This window comes from Diceros bicornis, chromosome 16 (genome assembly GCF_020826845.1).
Source record: "Diceros bicornis minor isolate mBicDic1 chromosome 16, mDicBic1.mat.cur, whole genome shotgun sequence".
NCBI classification, from domain to species: domain Eukaryota; kingdom Metazoa; phylum Chordata; class Mammalia; order Perissodactyla; family Rhinocerotidae; genus Diceros; species Diceros bicornis.
The window spans coordinates 14051930-14073459 of NC_080755.1; the positions used below are offsets into that span (position 1 = coordinate 14051930).

General features: G+C 35.7%; 1 protein-coding gene across 3 annotated transcripts in view; it reads left to right on the forward strand.

Moving 5' to 3' along the window:
* ROCK1 (Rho associated coiled-coil containing protein kinase 1) overlaps positions 1-21530 on the forward strand; it is a 150005-nt gene that overhangs the window by 42056 nt on the left and 86419 nt on the right. For all 3 annotated transcript variants that reach the window (XM_058556841.1, XM_058556842.1, XM_058556843.1), the window contains exons 3-5: positions 17977-18077; positions 18548-18685; positions 21206-21381. In XM_058556841.1, the coding sequence (XP_058412824.1) occupies positions 17977-18077; positions 18548-18685; positions 21206-21381 (415 nt within the window). The remainder of the gene's footprint in view (positions 1-17976; positions 18078-18547; positions 18686-21205; positions 21382-21530) is intronic.

A 21530-nucleotide genomic window follows, 5' to 3' on the forward strand; every position in this document is an offset into this window, starting at 1 on the left:
GGTGTATTTCTGGGCTCTTGATTCTGTTCCATTGGTCTGTGTGTCTGTTTTTGTGCCAGTACCATGCTGTTTTGGTTACTATAGCTTTGTAGTATATTTTGAAATCAGGGAGTGTGATGCCTCCAGCCTTGTTCTTTTTTCTCAGGATTCCTTTGGCTATTCGGGGTCTTTTGTTGTTCCATATAAATTTTAGGATTCTTTGTTCTATTTCTGTGAAAAATGTTGGAACTTGGATAGGGATTGCATTGAATTTGTAGATTGCTTTAGGAAGTGTATGGACATTTCTATGTTAATTCTTCATCCAAGAGCACAGAATATTTTTCCATTTCTTTGTGTCTTCTTCAATTTCTTTCAACAATGTTTTATAGTTTTCAGTGTACAGATCTCTCAATGTTTTGGTTGTTTATTCCTAGGTATTTTATTCTTTTTGTTGCACTTGTAAATGGGATTGTATTCTTAATTTCTTTTTCTGCTACTTCGTTGTTAGTGTGTAGAAATGCAACTGATTTTTGTATGTTGATTTTGTGTCCTGCAACTTTACCGTATTCATTTATTATTTCTAAAAGTTTTTTGGTGGATCTTTAGGATTTTCTATATATAAAATCATGTCATCTGCAAATAGTGAGAGTTTCACTTCTTCCTTTCCAATTTGGATCCCTTTTATTTCTTTTTATTGCCTGATTGCTCTGGCTAGGACTTCCAATACTGTGTTAAATAGGAGTGGTGAAAGTGGGCATCCTTGTCTGGTTCCTGTTCTTGGAGGGATAGCTTTAAGTTTTTCACCATTGAGAATGATATTAACTGTGGGTTTGTCATATATGATCTTTATTATGTTGAGGTACTTTCCTTCTATACCCATTTTATTCAGCATTTTTATCATAAATGGATGCTATATCTTGTCAAATGCTTTTGCTGCATCTATTGAAATGATCATGTGATTTTTATTCTTTATTTTGTTAATGTGTTGTATCATGTTGATTGATTTGTAGATGTTGAACCATCCTTGCATCCCTGAAATAAATCCCACTTGATCATGGTGTATGATCTTTTTAGTGTATTGTTGTATTTGATTTGCTAGTATTTTGTTGAGGATTTTTCCTTCAATGTTCATCAGAGATACTGGCCTGTAATTTTCTTTTTTTGTGTTGTCCTTGTCTGGTTTTGGTATCAGGGTAATGTTGGCTTTGTAGAATGAGTTAGAAAGCTTCCCCTCTAATTTTTGGAAGAATTTGAAAACGATGGGTGTTAAGTCGTCTTTGAATGTTTGGTAGAATTCACCAGGGAAGCTGTCTGGTCCTGGACTTTTATTTTTAGGAAGGTTTTTGTTTTTGTTTTGTTTATTTTTTATTTTTTTTAAATTTTTTCCCCAAAGCCCCAGTAGATAGTTGTTTGTCATAGTTGCACATCCTTCTAGTTGCTGTATGTGGGACGTGGCCTCAGCATGGCCGGAGAAGCGGTGCGTTGGTGCGCGCCTGGGATCCGAACCCAGGCCACCAGTAGCGGAGCGTGTGCACTTAACCGCTAAGCCATGGGGCTGGCCCTAGGAAGGTTTTTGATTACTGTTTCGATCTCCTTACTGGTGATTGGTCTATTCAGATTCTCTATTTCTTCTTGATTCAGTTTTGGAAGGTTATATGATTCTAAGAATTTATCCGTTTCTTTTAGATTATCCCATTTGTTGGCATACAGCTTTTTGTAGTATTGTAGTATTCTCTCATAATCTTCTGTATTTCTGAGGTGTCCATTGTAATTTCTCCTCTTTCATTTCTGATTTTGTTTATTTGAGCCTTCTCTCTTTTTTTCTTGGTGAGTCTAGCTAAAGGTTTGTCCGTTTTGTTTATCTTTTCAAAGAACCAGCTCTGGGTTTCATTGATTTTTTTCTGTTGTTTTGTTAGTCTCTGTTTCATTTATTTCTGCTCTGATTTTTATTATTTCTCTCCTTCTCCTGATTTTGGGCTTTGTTTGTTCTTCTTTTTCCAGTTCCTTTAGGTGCACTGTTAGATTGTTTATTTGAGATTTTTCATGTTTATTGAGGTAGGCCTATATTGCTATAAACTTCCCTCTTAGAACTCCTTTGGCCGTATCCCATAAATTCTGGCATGTTGTATTTTCATTTTCATTTGTCTCTAGGTGTTTTTTGATTTCTTCTTTGATTTCTTCATGGACCCAATCGTTGCTCAGTAGCGTTTTGTTTAATCTTCACATATTTGTGGCTTTTCTGATTTTCTTCCTATAGTTGATTTCTAGTTTCTTACCGTTCTGGTCAGAAATGATGCTTGGTATTATTTCAGTCTTCTTAAATTTATTGAGACTTGTTTTGTGGCCTAATATATGATCAATCCTCGAGAATGTTCCATGTGCATTTGAAAAGAATGTGTGTGCTTTGGTTTTTGGATGGAATGTTCTGTATATATCTACTAAGTCCATCTGGTCTAGTGTGTGGTTTAAGGCCAGTGTTTTCTTGTTGATCTTCTGTTTGGATGATCTATGCATTGGTGTAAGTGGAGTGTTCAAGTCCCCTACTGTTATTGTGTTACTGTCTATTTCTCCTTTTATGTCTGTTAATAATGGCTTTATATATTTAGGTGCTCCTATGTTTGGTGCGTAGATATTTACAAGTGTTATATCCTCTTGTTGGATTGTTCCCTAGATCATTATTAGTGCCCTTGTTTGTCTCTTGTTACAGTTTTTGTTTTAAAGTCTATTTTGTCTGATATGAGTATTGCTACCCCAGCTTTCTTTTTTTTTTTTTTTTTAATTTTTTTTGTTTATTTTTTTCCCCCAAAGCCCCAGTAGATAGTTGTATGTCATAGCTGCACATCCTTCTAGTTGCTCTATGCAGGACGTGGCCTCAGCACGGCCGGAGAAGCGGTGCGTTGGTGTGCGCCTGGGATCTGAACCCGGGCCGCCAGCAGCGGAGCGCGCGCACTTAACCACTAAGCCGCGGGGCCGGCCCCCCTTTTTTTTTTTTTTAATTTTATTTATTTATTTCCCAGCTTTCTTTTCATTGCTATTTGCATGGAGTATCTTTTTCCATTCCTTCACTTTCAGTTTGTGAGTGTCTTTAGGTCTGCGGTGTGTCTTTTGTATGCAGTATATATATGGGTCTTGTTTTTTTAATCTAATCAACCACCCTATGCCTTTTTTTTTTTTTTTTTTTTTTTTTGGTGTGCGTGTGAAGAAGATCGGCCCTGAGCTAACAACTGCCAGTGCTCCTCTTTTTGCTGAGGAAGACTGGCCCTGGGCTAACATCTATGCCCATCTTCCTCCACTTTATATGGGATGCAACCACAGCATGGTTTTGACAGGCGGTGCATTGGTGCGTGCCCAGGGTCCGAACCGGCGAACCCCCGGCCGCTGCAGCGGCGTGTGCACACTTAACTGCTTGCACCATCGGGCTGGCCCAGCCACCCTATGCCTTTTGTTTGGAGCATTTAGTCCATTGACATTTAAAGTAGCTATTGATAAGTATGTACTTATTGACATATTTTTACTTTTTTTCTGGTGGTTTAGTAGTAGAAGAACCCTCATTTTAATGTTTGTGGCTAGTTTCTCCTGAGAATGTCTCATTACACTTATAAAATCATGTACTGTGATATTGAAGATGAGTACTACATTAGCTGTAGTAAAATTAAAGATGTTTTTTATGTACTTTGAATGTAAAGTTAGATGTCATTAGAAGTCTACACTTTTTGGGGAATTCTAAAGAGTAAAACTTCTAAAAACAGCAAAATTTATATACTGTCTTTTATATACTGTTCTGTGTTTAAAAAGGATAAGTTTCTTGAGAGGAGGAGATATAATATATTTGATCATATATTGTGATTAGTATACAATTCCATTTTCAAGTTCCTCAACTAATGAAAAAAATGTACAACTACCATTTGGTAGTGACATTAAAAAGTTCCTTCTCTGCGGCGGGCTGGTGGCGCAGCCATTAAGTACGCATACTCTGCTGTGGTGGCCTGCGGTTCGCAGGTTCGGATCCTGGGCGTGAGCCAGTGCACCACTTGTTAAGCCATGCTGTGGCGGCGTCCCGTATAAAGTAGAGGAAAATGGGCACGGATGTTAACCCAGGGCCAATCTTCCTCAAGAAAAAAGGGCAGGATTGGCATCAGATGTTAGCTCAGGGCTAGTCCTCCTCACAAAAAAAACAAAAAAACTTCCTTCTCCACTAGTAAGTATTAAAATACATATAAGAGCCTGCGTTAATGTGGGACATATCCAGCCAGAAAGCATTGAAATGTAGTAGGGTTTTGACATGTTTGATTTCTTGCTTATTAGGTCTGTAAATGGCATGCGTAGTTCAGTAACTCTAGCACTTGAGTGGTGAAGAAATCTCCATTTCTGGGGGGCAGTGAGGGGGTTGTAGTCATAATATTTTGGGATTATTTTTTCAAACTGGATACTGAAGTATAAGAAAAATAGTACTTTGTTGAAAGACATAAGACCAATAGATCATCATAGAGAGTCTAGAAGCATACTTTTTTATTATGTGAAAATTTGATATAAGCTTAAGATGGCACTTAGGTCACTGGGAAAAAGGTAGATTATTCCATAATTTGTATTGAGACAGTTAGAAATCCATATGAGGGGAAAATGAAATTCAGTCTCCAATTCATAACATATGCAAATATAAAGACATAAAGTACTAGATAAAATTATAGGTATTATGTTTATAGTCTTCATGTAGGGAATGCCTTTTGTATTAAAAGTGGAATACCAGGACTAGAAACTATAAAGGAAACATTGACAGATTTTGCCATATTGAAACTTTATATATGTATATAAACAAATATAAAGAACACTGGCAAACTGGAGAAAATTACAATGTATTTAATAGAATTATATTCCTAATATATGAAGAGATCCTTCCAATCAGTAAGAAAAACACAAACGGTAAAAAAAATGGGCAAAGTAACTGAATATGTAGTATAAAGGAGAAAAAATACAGATGACCAATGAGCAGTTGACAGTTGACAAATGCATTAATATTTAAAGAAATATGGGTTAAAATAAGAAAAAGATCCCCTCCTACCCCGTCTGAATAAGAAAGGCAAAAAAGAATAGTATCTAGGATTGGTGAGGATTAAGTGCGAATGAAAATTGATGCAGTCACTTTGCAGGGCAGTTGGACAGTACATTTTAAAACTAATAATGTTCATGAGCATAAATTAATACTTAAATGTATCTTGCAAAAAACAGCTCTGCAAAGATACAGGAATGTTCATTATTTCAAATATATATTGTTTTAGAGCAAAAAGTTAGAACAATCTGAATCTAAATCAATAGGAGAATTCTGTCAGCTGTCCACAGTAGGTTCAGTGAAAAGCAAGTCGCAAAATACCTTTTTATGTCAATAAGTATAGATAACATGTTTTTTTAATGAATGTTTTTATTCCATTGAATGAATGTACTATAATTTTAAAAACTATAGTACTAACTGTCCACTAATATTGGATACTTAGATTCCTTCCAGCTTTTCACTACTTTAAATAAGGCTGTGATGAACATTCTTATACATACAACTTGGTATACTTGCTTTTTCTTTCTTTGAGTGAAGTGAATTTCAGGAATTGCTGAGTCAAAGGTTGTGTCTAGTTTACATTTTGATATATGTTGCCAAAATGCAGTTTTATACCACAAGGTGGTATAAAAGTCAGAATTTTAAAATGGAGCCCTAAAATTGAATATATTATGCAGTATGGCCTGGAATATTACAAAATCTTGTATGAAGTTATTACAAATAAAAATCTAATTTAGTGATATTTTAAAAAGAAATGTTAACTATCTTCTTTATTTACTTTTTAAATAAATTTTTTATTTTGTGATAAACTTAACAGAAAAGTTGCAAAAATAGTACAGAGATTTCTGTATGCCCTTCACCCAGCTTTCCCTAATGTTAACATCTTATATAACCATGGTACATTGACAAAACTAAGAAATTGAAATCGGTATATTACTATTAACTAATTACATACTTTATCTAGATATTAGTTTTTCCACTAATCTCCTTTTTTTGGTTCCAGAATCCAATCTAGAATACCATGTTGTATTTAGGTGCTATTTCTCCTTAGTCTTTTCTAGTCTGTGAGCGTTTCTCCATTTCTCCTTGTTTTATATGACCTTGATGGTTTTGAAGATTACTGATCAGGTATTTTTGCAGAACGTCCCTCAATTTTGGATTCGTTTGATGTTTTCTCGTAATTAGACTGGGGTTTGGGTTTTGGGGATGAGTACCACAGAGATGAAGTACGCTTCTCATCACATTATATCTCGGATATTTGATATCATCATGATTTATCAATGGTAATGTTAGCCTTTATCGCTGGTTTAAGATAGTGTCTGCCAGGCTTCTCTCCTGGAAAGTTACTGTTTTCCCTTTCCATACCCTATTCTTTGGAATCTGGTCACTAGTTCAGCCCACACTCACAGGGATGGGATGAATAAGTTCCACCTCCAGACTCAAAAGGCTACATATTGTCTTTGACAGAGCAAAAGTTTTTGATTTTTGTAAGGTCTAATTTATCAGTTATTTCTGTTACGGATTGTGCTTTTGGTGTTGTATGTAAAAATCATTGCCAAACCCAAGATTGATTTTTTTAAACACCTTTATTGAGATATAATTTATGTGCTATAAAATTTGCCCATTTAAAGTGTACAGTTCATTGTTGTATGTATTTATAGAGCTGTGCAACCATTACTATAGTCGCTTTTAGAACATTTCAACACCTCATAAAGAAACCCTGTACCCATTAGCAGTCACTCCCCATTTCTCCCCAAGCTCCTGGCCCTAGGCAATGGCTAATCTATTTTATGTCTGTATAGTTTGACTGCTATGGACATTTCCTTATATATGGAGTCGTACAATATGTGGTCTTTTGTGACTAGCTTTTTGGACTTAGCATGATGTGTTCAAGTTTCATCTATGTTGTAGCATGTATTTCATTCTTTTTCATTGCCAACTAATATTCCACTGTATGGATAGACCACATTTTGTTTATCCGTTCATCATTTGATGAACATTTGGATTGTTTCTACTTTTTGGCTATTATGAATAATGCTGCTATGAACATTTGTGTAAGTTTTTTGTGTGGACATATGTTTTCATTTCTCTTGGGTAGTTGCCTAGAAGTGGAATTGCTAGTCACATGGTAATTCTATGTTTAACGTTTTGAGAAACCCAAGATTGATTTTTAAATATATACTTTTATTATTTTGGAGTAAATATATGTGGCTTTTCTATTGTTCCTAAATAGATAAGAGCTGCATGTAATTGATTGTCTCCATTTGTAAATAATATCATTAAATGTTTTTAATGTTTCAATAAGTATCATTGAGCACATGCATACATCAGGGACATATCCATGAATGAAGTATGGTCTCTAGCCTTAAGGAAATGGGAATGTACAATCTAATAGAAGCAACAGAGCTATATAGACAATTCCAGTCCATGGGGCCAGCCCGGTGGCACAAGCGGTTAAGTGCACGCACTCCACTGCAGCGGCCCGGGGTTCGCCAGTTTGGATCCTGGGTGCACACTGACGCACTGCTTGTCAAGCCGTGCTGTGGCAGCGTCCCATATAAAGTGGAGGAAGATGGGCGTGGATGTTAGCCCAGGGCCAGTCTTCCTCAGCAAAAAGAGGAGGATTAGCAGATGTTAGCTCAGGGCCGATCTTCCTCACAAAAAAAATAAAAATAAAAAAAATAAACAATTCCAGTCCAGATTGATAGATGAAACAGTAGGGAAATAGTGGTGTCCCAGAGAAGAGATCCATCCCATCTACTTAAAGGGATCAGGAATGGCTGAGGAGGAAATACAGGAGTAGATCTTGTTTGATAGTAACCTGGTCACATAAAGTGTGGGGCAAGTCATTTGAGGCTGGTGGTCAACATCTGCAAAGGCGTGGAGATGTGAAGCAGTATGGCTGTGTGGGCAGTTGCAAATAATTGGGCATTGCTAGAGCATTGTTGTTGAGAGTATCTAGAAATAAAAGACTGGAGAATCAGACGGTAACAAGATCTAAAAGCTGTTTTATTCTATGTTGAAGAGTTTGGATATTTTTTTTTGTTGATCCGTTTCTCAAGCTGATTACTCTGTGTGTGTGTGTGTGTGTGTGTGTGTGTGTACACACATTGGTAAAACATGGCATGTCTTCTTGGAGCTTGAATTTTATTTGAAGATTTAGGCATGAAATAATTTTTTGCATTAAAACAATCAGATTTTTTATGGAATTGAATATCATATTGTAAGTTTTCCAGATAAGTTTAGATAATTTTAGAGCTTGTTAGGACTACTCTGAAAGTATGCAAGATATACTGGGATTCTTTAGGCAAAGAGTAGCAATATTTTGGTCAAACAGTGTATTGTGCATAGCTTTTATTACCATATTTTATCTATTGTGACATTTTTTATAACTTTTAACAATCGGGATGTATCTTACAATCGGTAGTTGTACATAAAATGATGGTGCATTTTATAATCTAGGATCTTAAGCTAGGCAAAAATATATCTTTTTCTCATTAGAAACCAACAGAGTCATTATAGAAAACTTGAAATATATAGTTCAATATATTTGAGTTTGTATTGAGTTCGTATACCACATGCAGTTTATTCTGTATTTTTGCTCAACATTGTATGTTGAACATCATTCTCTTTTTGTTATTCTTTTTTTTATTGAATAAATTTGATGTATAACATTGTGTAAGTTTAAGGTGTACAACATGTTACTTCGATATGTTTATGTATTGTCATATGATTGCCAATGTAGCAATATTTATCATGTTATGTAATTATAGTGCAGTATTATTGTCTGTATTCATTATACTGTGCATTAGATCTCTGTGGCTTATTTACTACTTGTTACAAGTTTGTACCCTTAAACACCATCATTCTTATCCTCCCACCCCCTCATACCCTGGTAACCACTGTCTTACTCTCTATTTTTTTTACGAGTTTAACGTTTTTAGGTTCTACGTATAAGTGATGTCATTACTTGTCTTTGTCTGACTTACCTCACTTAGCATAATGTGCTCAGGGTCCATCCATGTTGTTGCAAGTGGGAGGTTATCTTCCTTTCTCATGGCCGAATAATATTCCGTTGTGTATGTGTACCATGTCTTTTTTATCCATTCATCTGTTGATGGTCATTTGGGTTGTTTCCATATCTTGGCTATTGTGAATAATGCTGCAGTAAACATGGGAGTGCATATAGCTTGTTGAAGTCCTGTTTTCATTTCCTTTGGGTATATACCCAGAAGAGGAATTGCTGGATTGTGTGGTATATCTATTTTTAATTTTTTGAGGGACCTCCATATTGTTTTCCATGGTGGTTGGACCAATTTACATTCCCACCAACAATATATAAGGGTTCCCTTTTCACCATATCCTCACCAGCACCTGTTGTTTCTTGTCTTCTTGATGATAGCCGTTCTAACAGATGATATCTCACTGTGGTTTTGATTTGCATTTCCCTGATGATAAGTGGTATTGAGCATCTTTTCATGTGTCTGTTGGCCATTTTGATGTCCTTTTTGGAGAAATGTCTATTTAGTTCTGCTCATTTTTTGTGTGTGTGAGGAAGATTAGCCCTGAGCTAACATCTGCTGCCAATCCTCCTCTTTTTGCTGAGGAAGATTGGCCCTGAACTAACATCCTTGCCCATCTTCCTCTGCTTTATGTGGGACACCTGCCACAGTATGGCTTGATAAGTGGTGGGTAGGTCTGCACCCGGGTTCCGAACCCGTGAACCCTGGGCCACCGAAGCAGAGTGCATGAAATTAACCACTACACCACCAGGCCAGCCCCCTCGTTTTTTAATTGGATTGTTTGGTTTTTTGTTATTGAGTTGACTGAGTTCTTTATATATTTTGGATATTAACCCCTTATACAGTATATGATTTGCAAAAATGTTCTCCTATACCTTGTCTTTTCATTTTGGTAATTGTTTCTTTTGCTGTGCAGAAGTTTTTGAGTTTGATGTAGTCCCATTTGTTCATTTTTTTCTTTTGTTGTTTGTGCTTTTGGTGTCATGCTCAAAAATTTATTGCCAAGACCAATATCAGTGAACTTCTTCCTTATGTTTTCTTCTAGGGATTTTATGGTATCAGGTCTTATGTTTGCGTCTTTGATCTACTTCAAGTTAATTTTTGTGCGTAGTGTAAGATAGAGGTCCAATTTCATTGTTCTGCATTTGTATCTCCAGTTTTCCCAGCACCATTTGTTGACGAGGCTGTCCTTTCCCCACTGGGTATTCTTGGCTCCCTTGTCGAATATTAGTTGATTGTATATGCCAGGGTTTAATTCTGGGCTCTCTATTCTGTCCCATTGGTTGATGTGTCTATTTTTGTGCCAGTACCATACAGTTTTTATTACCGTGGCCTTATAGTATAGTTTGAAATCTGGAAGCTTGATACTTCCAGCTTTGTGCTTTTTTCTCAAGATTGCTTTGGCTATTAGGGGTCTTTTGTGGTTCCACACAAGTTTTAGGATTGTTTCTTCTATTTCTGTGAAGAATGCCTTTGGTATTTTGATGGGGATCTATGTAATTATTCTTCAACAGCACTTTTAAATGTTGCCTAATACTCCATTATATGTGTATGAAATTATTTAATGTTTACATTTTATTGTAGGAATCTTGGTTCCACATCATATCTAATTTCCTTAGGATAAATTCCTAGAAGTAGAATTTACTGAGTATAAGTGTGATTTTTTTTAAAGACTCTTAAGGAAAATTATCCATTTGCTTCCTAGAAAGTTAGATTGAAGAGTCTGTATGTGATTGAAATCTTTCTGAAATTTTGGTAACCCTGAAACTATAAATTCTCAACCTTTCTGTACTGCCTCTTTTGCTAACTTGTGATTATTTAGAGACCAATTAGCTAGTTGGTGGCCTGTCAAGACTTATGGAGTCTATTTGTGACTCACTTTGCCCATTTTATTCCTTGCTTACTGTGCTATGTAGTAATATTTCACTTCTCTGAATCTTAGCTTTCTGCGAGCATCACCTGGCTCAAAACAGTTGACAATCAGAAATTGGTAAAGGGTCTTATGGTCACACAATCCTATTTATTGGTTTTAGAATTAATGAGGGCTTACCAAATTTGTACTTTTGCAAGTATTATTTTGCATCAAACAAATTCTGTAAAAAGCAAAGAGGTTGATATTTATTATGGGAGTAAATAGAATACTATAAGAAGGATCAGAAGTTCTGAGAAGTTTGAAGTTTTAGATAGGGTGACTAGGGTAAGGCTCACTAAAAGGTGACATTTGAGAAAAGAGTTGAAGTAGTTGAGTGAGTTAATCATGTGGATGTTTGAGGGAAGAGAATAGCATACAGAGGAACAGCCAGTGCAAAGGCCTTAACAGGTGAGGGTACCTGGCATGTTTAAAGAGCAGCAGGGAAGCCATTGTGGCTGGAAAGGATTAACCAAAGGAGAGAGTAGTAGGATGATGTCAGAGAAGTAAGGAAATAGGGAGATTAGGTCAGGTAGAGTCTTGTAGGCCATTGTAAGATCGTTAACTTTTGCTCTGGATGAGATGGCAAGACATTAGAGATTTTTGAGCAGAGGAGTTACATGATCTGACTTGTGTTTTAAGAATATCACCCTGTGTTAAGAATAGACTATGGAGATGTAAGTATAGATACAGAGAAATCAATTAAGAAGCCATTGCAGTAATCCAAGGAAGATGGTGGTTTGGTCCAGCATGGTAGCAGCATAGAGGGTGAGAAGTTATCAGGTTCCAGATGTATTTTAAAGGTAGGGCAAGCATGTTTTCCTGAAAGATAAGATGTGGAGTGTAAGGAAAAAAAGGAGGCAAGAATGCCCACTACATTTTTGCCCCAGGCAAAATTAAGCCATCAACTGAAATGTGGTGATCATAGGTAGAGGTTTTGGGTGAGAACATCTCTTCAGTTTAAGACACATTAAATTTCAGATGTCTGTTACCCATTTTGTAAGCAGTTGAATATATAAATCTGAAGTTTAAGAGGGAGGTCTGGGCTAGAGATAAAAATTGGGGAGTTGTTGACATGTAGATGGTTGTTAAAGCCCACCAAAGAAAAGAGTGTAGATAGAGAAGAAAACACTATGAAGGACTGAGCCTTGAGATACTTCAGTGTTAAGAAATCTGGGAGAAGAGGAGGAACCAGCAAAGGCAGCTGAGAAGTAACCATTGAGGTTGAAACAACACCCTTAGTATTGTTGGAGCAATGTGGTATCTTGGAAGTCAAGTAAAGAAAGTTTACCGGGAGAGAGTGATGAAACTGTGTCAAAAGCTGTTGATATGTCAAGATGAGGACTGAGAATTGGTTGTTGGATTAGCAACATGGTGGTCATCTGTGACTCTGACAAGCAATTTTGATAGAAAAGTAATGGCCAAAACCCACTCAGAGTAGATTTAGTAGCAAATATGAAGGAAGATTTAGAAATGGAGAGTATAGACAACTTGTGAGGAGTTTTGCTGTAGAGAAGTTGGGTAATGGAGCAGTAGCTGGTGAGAGAAGTGGGATCAAGAGATTTGTTTGTTTAAGATGGAAATAAAAATAGTATGATAGGATCCAGTTAAGAATGGGAAAGCTTAATGATACAGGAGAAAGGGGAGAATGGCTGGAGCAGTGTCCTTGAATTAGTGAAAAAGGGTGACATCACTGGTGGAGGGACTGATGTAAGATAGCAGTATTCTCCTATAGTAGAAGGTGAAGAGACCAAATATATGAGTGTACATGCTGGCAGTTGAATATATATATAGTGGTAAGTCTGTGGCAGTTTTCTTCTGATTGTTTCATTTGTTTCAGGGTAGTAGCCAACAAGGTCATTAGCTATGAATAAGGATCAGTGGGAGAGCTGTGGGAGGTTTGAGAAGAGAGAAGAAAATGTGAAATATGGTCTCTAGCAGAGTGGGAGAAATAGAATAGGGACATATATGATTGCCAAGCATAATTAAGGTCCAGCTTTATGTTTGTGATTATGAATTTAAAATGGGATGAGTCAATATAATTTTGTGTATTTATCCAGACATATTCAACTGCATGGGTGCTGACAGAGTTAGTTGGAGAATTGATTTAACTAGGATTGTGATTTTGCCAAACTAAGTATAATGAAGCAGAAGAGAGCCGAGGCATTGAAGGTGTTTGCAAGTGAGTGATTATAATAATTGACCATGTAATTTAAGCTGGGTAGGTAAGAAAGAGAAGCTGTCAGTGCAATGAGGTAGAGTAAAAGTGGGATAGGATCAGTGGATTGGAGGTTGGTGGGGTTGAGGATTGTTGGACTTGAGTTATGGAGGGAGTGAGCAGGAAAACTGAGAGAGTGCTTAGAGAGTGTAAGATTTGAAATTGAAATTATGGGAGGATTATAATTACTGATAATGACAAGGTCTAGTATGTGACCATGGAAATGAGTGGCTGAGATAAGGTGAAGGACAAGATCATTGAAGGAGAGAATTTAAAGATTTTGAGAGGCTGGATTATTAGAAGTGTTATCTATGGCTGTATTAAAATCCTCAAGATTAAAACAGGAGAATATTGGCAATAAAGTCAGTAAACCAGGAACTAAAATTGTCTAGCAATGAGATGTGATGACCTGAAAGTCAATAGATTGCAGCGGCAGTGAGAGGTAGTAGGAGATATAACCTAATAACATGAAAATCAAAGCTGCAGATTTAGGGTGGGTGTGTAGAGATGGCTGTGGAGTTCACCTATCCCACTTCCAGGAGCAGTGGTATAAGGGGTGTGGAAGGGTAAAGGTCACCATGTGAGTGCTGCAGGGGAAGCTGTGCCCTCGGACGAGAGCTGGGTTTTCCTTAGAGCAGGGGTTGGCAAATTACAGCCCACAAGCGAAATTTCGGCCACCACTTGTTTTTGTATGGCATTACCAGATTAAGCACTCATCATAATATTCCCAACTCACAGGAAAGCAAGAGTCAGAAAAAGTAGAAAATTTAAAATGAAATATCTCAGCACAGCAGAATTTTCTTCTCAAAAATAAGAAAGGAAATTGAGGCTTCGACCTTAACATAAGTTTATGAGTGGCTTGTTTGTTAACCAAGCAGGGAAAGCTGTTCAATGATGTTGAGTGTTTGCATTAGCAAAACAAATGTGTACAGAGAGAAAACCTCGTTTAAGGCGGTTAGCTTTTGGCAAGAACGGTTGCTCAAAGAATTGAGTCCATTGGGAGCAAAATCAATAGTCAATTAAGAAACAGGACATCATTTGAGTGATTTTCCTTGACTCTGGTGGTTTATTTGAGGAGTCGCTGCAGACTTGGAAGTGACTGAAGAATTACCCTCTATGTGTTGTCTGCGTGGAACAAGTACAGGCAAGATTTTTAAAGTGGAGAAAACATTAAGTAAACTTGAAGGTGGAGTATGCTAAGATGTGTTACAAGTGATGGTAGTTAAAATTATGTATGGTGCAGAAAAAGGCTTAGTTGGACAAGCTAATAAAGCTTGTGCAGACACAAGGTGTTTAAAGCCTATAGTTATTTATTGTATTATACGTCAGCAGGTACTTTGTGGAAAATATTTGAGACTATCATGTGTTATTGAACCACAATGTTAATGATAAACATCATTCATTCTCATGGACTTAACCATCATCAATTCTGTAAATTTTTGTCAGAAATTAAAGCTGAATATCCCAATTTGGATATTGGCAAGTTGATGGCTTAGCAGTGGTAACATTTTATTGTGATCCCTTTTTGAGTTAAGGACTGCTATGAACTAACTTATGTCCCCCCTCCCACAAATTCATATATTGAAGCCGTAACCCCCAATATGACTACATTTGGAGATAGGGCCAATAAGCAGGCAATTAAGGTTAAATGAGGTCATGAGGGTGGGGCTCTGATAAGATAGGATTAGTGTCCTTACCTGCACATGCACACACAAGGAAGAGGTTATGTGAGCACACGGAGAGACTGCGTCTGCCAACAAGCCAAGAAGAGAGGCCTTACCAGAAACCAAACATTTTGGCCCCCTGATCGTGAACATCTAGCCTCTAGAACTGTGAGAAAATGAATGCATGTCGTTTAAGCCACCAGTCCATGATATCTTGTATGGCAGTATGAGCTAAAACAAGGACCAAGATGAAGGTTTTTCTGAATGAGAAGAACCATTCTCAACTGTCATTGAATTTTCATTAAACACTGGTTGACTTTGGAAATTAGTTTTTGCTCCAGACTTCATAATGTTTCTTAAGGAATTCAACCTAAAATTAAAAGGCAAAACAGCACTTTTGTGTAAAACTTAAATGTAATAAAGTCATTTTGACAACTAATACTATTAGAATCACAAGTAATGTCAAGCTGCTTTATACGCTTCCTCTGCTGTCAGAAACTAAAACAGGAAGCAAGATCTACATTCCCACACAAATTTGCAGCAAATATATTTTCTGAACTCAAAGTACAGACTTCATAGCCTATTTATGGCTCTAAACCTCATACAGCCAGAGCCAGGGATCCTTTCTCAGCCCCATGGGCTATTATATAACATGCCATCCTTGTTCAGAACTTTCTTATCTCTCATCTGGAGTATTACAGTACTCTTAAAATTCTCCCCACCTCCAGTCTTGCCCTTATTGAATTCATCTTTGACATATTCCACAGAGTGGTTTAGCTGAAATGTAAATTTGACTGTGTTGTTTATCTGCCTTATTTCTTTTCATGGCTTCCAACCAATAGTAGTAGTTTTCAAATTATGCGTCTAAGTTCCCAACAGATCCCACAGGACTCTCAGGGGCTGCATTTTGGACGAGTATAAAGTTGAAGAGGCTCCAGCCCCTCTCTGACGCCCTTCCCCCCAACTACCCTCCTGAAGCAGAGCACCTTCTTTTATCTATTTTAGATATTGAGCTGCTTTAAATTTTATTGTGAAAAAGATTTTTGATGGTTAAATAATAATTTTATAACTACTGGCCTACAGGTAAAGTTTAAATTCCTTAACCAGTTTTGGGCTCTCCAGCCTCTCCTTCGAATCCTTACCACAAACTTGATACTCCAGCAACTCAGAACTTCTTGTGTTCTGTGCCCATTTACCTGTAGTGTTCTCTCTTTTCTTCTCTCTATCTGGCTAACTGCTACTCTTCATTTTTGACTCATTTCAGATGTTACCATCTCCAGAAAGCCTTTTCCAGCCACCTTTCTCCCAGGCAGGCTTGGGTTGCGTGTCTTCCTTAGTATTCCACAAACTCTGTGTTTATCTCCTTTATTGCTTTTTTTGTGTGTGGTATTTTTTTTTTCATTGTTTGTTTTTGTTTCATTTGCTAGAGTTTGAACTCCTTGAGAGCAGGAACTACAAGTAGTCCCACCTTATCTGCAGGAGACATGTTCTGAGACCCCCCGAGTGGTTGCCTGAAATTGGGGATAGTACTGAACCGTATATATGCTATGTTTCTTCCTATACGTACATATTTCAGGCACCACAGCAAAACTAGCACAAATTTCTTTTTCCTTCTTCACAATTTCATGGATAGGAGATTCGTTCTTACCATAGATCTTAGCAACCTCATATGATTTTTTTCTTATTAAGTCTAGAACTTGCACCTTTTCACATAAAAGAAGCACTTTACAGCTTCTCTTTGGCATATCTGAAATGTCAGCATCACTACTCTTGCACTTTAGTGCCATTATTAAGTAAAATGTAGGTTACTTGAACACAAGCAGTGTGATAGCATGACAGTGGATCTGATAGCCAAGAGGGCTACTAAGGGACTAACAGGTAGGTAGTGTATACAATATAGATAAGGTAGACAAAGGGATGATTCAAGTCCCTGGTGAGAAGAAGCTGGACTGCACAAGATTTCATCTTGCTACTTAGAACAGCGTGAAATTTAAAACTTATGAATTGTTTATTTCTGGAATTTTCCATTTAGTATTTTCAGACATCGATTGACCATAGGTAATGGAAACTACAGAAAGAAAAACCATGGATAGGGGGAACTACTGTATGTTTTAAAATTATCTTTACAGTGATTATAGAGCCTGTATAGTACACAAATATTTGTGCAGTGAATTAAGTGATTATTGTCTGTATCTTTCTGGTGCATCTTGCAGTTGATATGTAACCTAAAATTAAATGTACTTATGTTATCCTTGTGTGAAAATTGTGTTTGCTTGCGTTATCCTTGTGTTTGCTCTCTGTTGCGTGTGTTTATTGGTCATAATGTACGCAAACACTTGAGTTCAAATGTGCTTTTGAAAAGAAAGACAAGAATATTATATGCAGCTTTTATTAGGAACTAGAACTTAAGTTTAATAGCTGTTCTGTGTTTCGTACAACTCTGAAATGTGAAGCTTTTCCATGTAATCTCATGCCAGTGTTGACCCATGTGGATTAAAATAGCCCTATTTTAATCTATGACCAAATTAGGAATTAGAATATCTATCCAGTGGGGATTTGTAAATTATTATAGTTTTTAGCGTGACAGGTTTATATAAATAATTGCAGTGATTCCCACTGTGTGTTTTAAGTTAAAATCTAGGTCTGAATAGAGAAACATAATGATATAATTACGTGATTCTTTAGCCTACTTGCCTTTGATATCTTAAATTATTTATATCTTTCTTAAAGGATTGTCAAAACTGACTTGACAAAAAGAAAAGTTTCTTTCATTAATCTAAAATGTCTACCATGGTCTCACAATTCAAATTAGATGTATACTTAAAATACCAGGAACTAATTAACTAATTATCCTAAGTGTGTGTTTGTAGTATAATATTTGTTTTCTGAAACATTCTATTAAGTAAGATTTTAATGAAAACATTTTAATCACTAGAGTGGTCATTCCAGAATTTATTTAAAACAATTCTTAGTACATTGAACATTTCTCTATTTTATAACTTTACATATTACTATATATTAAGTAATTCTTAATGAATGTTGTTTCATTGTATTTCTCAAGAACTTGAATGTAAAATAAGCAGTGTTGGTTATAATGCTTCAGTGATTTAAAATTATAAACTTTTCTTTTCATACAGATAAAGACACAATAAATAAAATTAGAGATTTACGAATGAAAGCTGAAGATTATGAAGTAGTGAAGGTGATTGGCAGAGGTGCATTTGGAGAAGTTCAATTGGTAGGTTATTCTAATGAGATTTAAAAAACAGTTAACTTTTTAAAACTAAAAAAATCCACTTGTGTGTTTAACATATATTATTTGGGAAAGTATTATTTTTATAAAATTGTTGCTTTAAATTACTCTAGACATTCTTGCCTAAGGATATGAAAGCCTAGCATCAAATTCTGCAGCAGTGTGAAATATTTACCCCAAGCATCCATGGGTAGAGAAGAGGTTTCAAGCATCATCCATAGCAGGGTGGAAGAGAAAGGAGTGTCTTATAGAGAATAAAGAGTTTCTTCTAACATTACTTGTGTCTGGTAATTAAAGTCTTGATTATCTAATTGGGATAATTCAGCAGAAGAGAAGAAATAAAATAGCTAGAAAAACAATGTTAAATTATTTAACAAGGTGTTAAAATCATTTAGTAAATTGTTCTGGGAAATGCTGAGCTGTTAATGAAAGGTTCATTATTTTCCGTTTTAAAGGTCAGGCATAAATCCACCAGGAAGGTATATGCTATGAAACTTCTCAGCAAATTTGAAATGATTAAGAGATCCGATTCTGCTTTTTTCTGGGAAGAGAGAGACATCATGGCTTTTGCTAATAGTCCTTGGGTCGTTCAGGTATGATTTTGCTACTGTTTGATTATTGCTGTACTAGTTTGTAACTAAACATATCTGAGAAGCTTAGTTTGCTTTTTAGAACAGTAATAGAGAATTTATTGGCAATTACAAAATTGTCTAACATACCATTATTTTTAAAATCACAAAATTTAATTTTATTGAATCATCGCTAGGAGGAAAGGCCAAAGCAAAATAATTTTGTTTCTGTGGAATTTAAATATTAGACAATTTCAATAATCTGCTTTGATTTGGGAGAAGTCGTATATTATTATACTCTAAGTAGTACTTTTATTTAATATTGAAATTTAAGTTTTTTCCCAGATATAAGATTCTCATATTTTGTTTATTTAACTATCTATTTGTTCTATCATTTTCTGGAGAGAAAGGAGTGGGAAAGATGAAGAGAAAAGTGAGTTAAGCTAGGCCTCCAAATAATATTGTATTGGCTTTAGGTTTTTCAGTGGAAAGAAAAATACGCTAGAAGTCAGTAGTTGTAGGTCCTAGTCTGGACTGCCACAGGCATATCTATGAAACTGTAGCCAAGTTATTTAGATCTCTGGGCCTCACTTTCCTTGCTCAGAAATGTGAGAGTTAGCTTAGATTATTTTTAACTGTAGAGATACCTCAGGTGAAGTCATTGAGGCAAGCAGGAATTTGGGTAGGTTATAATTCTGGGTTTTCTGTATCTGCCTAGATTAGAGCAGCTACATGTTTTATCTGTCTTATGTATTAGGGTTCTTAACTAAGATTGTGTAGGGGGGAAGTAAAGTCTTCTTCTGGTTTAAAAAAAACCAAACAACTGAGCTAGACCATTTCTAAATTCCTAACATGTATTTTGTGATTTATTTATTTACAGTATATAATGAAGAGTATCCTAAGTAAGCATACTAGTAATTGATATAAAAAGGATATAGAAAATGTTTGAGATTTACATAATGAGACTTTAATGTCTGCTCTGTTTTTATCACCTATGTAGAGCAGCGTTTCTTGGCCTCAGTGTTATTGATATTTTGGGCCAGATAATTCTTTGTTCTTGGGGGCTATCCTGTGCATTACAGGATTTTTAGCAGCATCCTTGACTTCTACCCAGCTAATGCCAGTAGCAGCATCCTCACATATCACATCATTTCTAACAGCCAAAAATGTGTTCAGACATTGTTCAATGTCTCCTTGGGTAGTGTTAGTGGTGGTGGGGAGAAAATTATCACCTCTGGTTGAGAACCACTGATATAGAAAACTTCAGTGTTCTCTAGAGAGTTAAAATGCATGTGATGTAATTGTTACTTTTAGGATTTAATTTACAATTAATATACTGGAAACTTTGTTTTTCTTGATATGTTGTCTATATATAGGATAATCTGTCACCAAATCAACAATGTTTTTTTAACTATGATGCCCAAATGATAAATTTTATACTTTAATCTGGGATAGCCATGAAATGCCACTTAGTTTCTTATCTTTCCTTCAAGTGTATTTTTTTAATTAAAATAACTAAATCTATGACTAAAATCATTAAACATTATTGAAAAAATGAAACATAAAAAGGACAATTTTAAGATATAAATGTCTAGGTAAATCAGGTAAATCGTTTTCTCTAGGGCTTATTTTATTTATTTTAGTTCGATTCTAAATTTTTTGTGTTCACTTAAAATGTTCTTTTGTAAATTTGCTCTTCTTTTAACTTCAACTCTAGTCACATAATAAATACATTTTGCCTGGTATATCAGTGAACTTTACTCTTCCTGCTTTGACTCTGGCTGCTGCCCTCTTCCTGCTGCTTTGTTAGTTGTTACTACTCCTCCTATTGACTGCTATCATTTATTGAGTGTCTGTTGTACTAAGTGCTTTCTATATTCACTAATTAATCCCTATTAGGTACACTCCCAATTTATGGATTAATTTATGTTTTTATTCATTAGACATTTATTAAGCACTTGCTAACTGCCTGGCATCCAGATGCTGACTGAGCAACAGGTATAAAAGTCAAACAAGTTATATAGTCCCTTACATTCTTCTAGAAGGGATTATAGTGACAGAGACCCAGGCAGGTTAAGTGAATTGCCCAGTAAAACAGCTAATAAGGGACAGCTGAGACTGTAGCCCAATTTATCAGACTTCTTGAGAATTGTGCTGTTGATATAAATTTAACAGTAAACCCCACTAAAGCTAAATTAGAACCACAATATTTCTTTGTTTAGAAGACTTGCATATTCTTTACTGAAGCTATTTTAATTATTTAAAAATTCTCAGTATAAAAAATTCAATTAGTGTAGAAATGTATAAAGAAAACAGTCTCCATCTAACTCCTCAGAAATAACCGCCGCAGTTAGTAGTTTCTTTGCATACGCAAGAGCCTTTGTGGTATTTATGTTTGTGTTTGTTTCTTCTTTCTTTTTATTAGAATACTACAACTACTACAATTTGATTATTTTAATTAAATCTTATATTAGTATTTTTTGTCAATTTTTAAATAAAACAATTTTCTTTAATCTTAATGTATTTTTTTTTATATTTGTATAGCTTTTTTATGCATTCCAAGATGATCGTTATCTCTACATGGTGATGGAATACATGCCTGGTGGAGATCTTGTAAACTTAATGAGCAACTATGATGTGCCTGAAAAATGGGCACGATTCTATACTGCAGAAGTAGTTCTTGCATTGGATGCAATCCATTCCATGGGTTTTATTCATAGGTAAAGATAAAAATGCTTTAATATTCTCATTTGCTTAAAAGAAACCTGGAAAATACTTAAACTTTATTTGATTAGTGTTTCCCACTCTAAATCTACCTATTTTCCTCCCATATGACATGAGTGGTATTTTAGAATGTAAAACTTTGAAA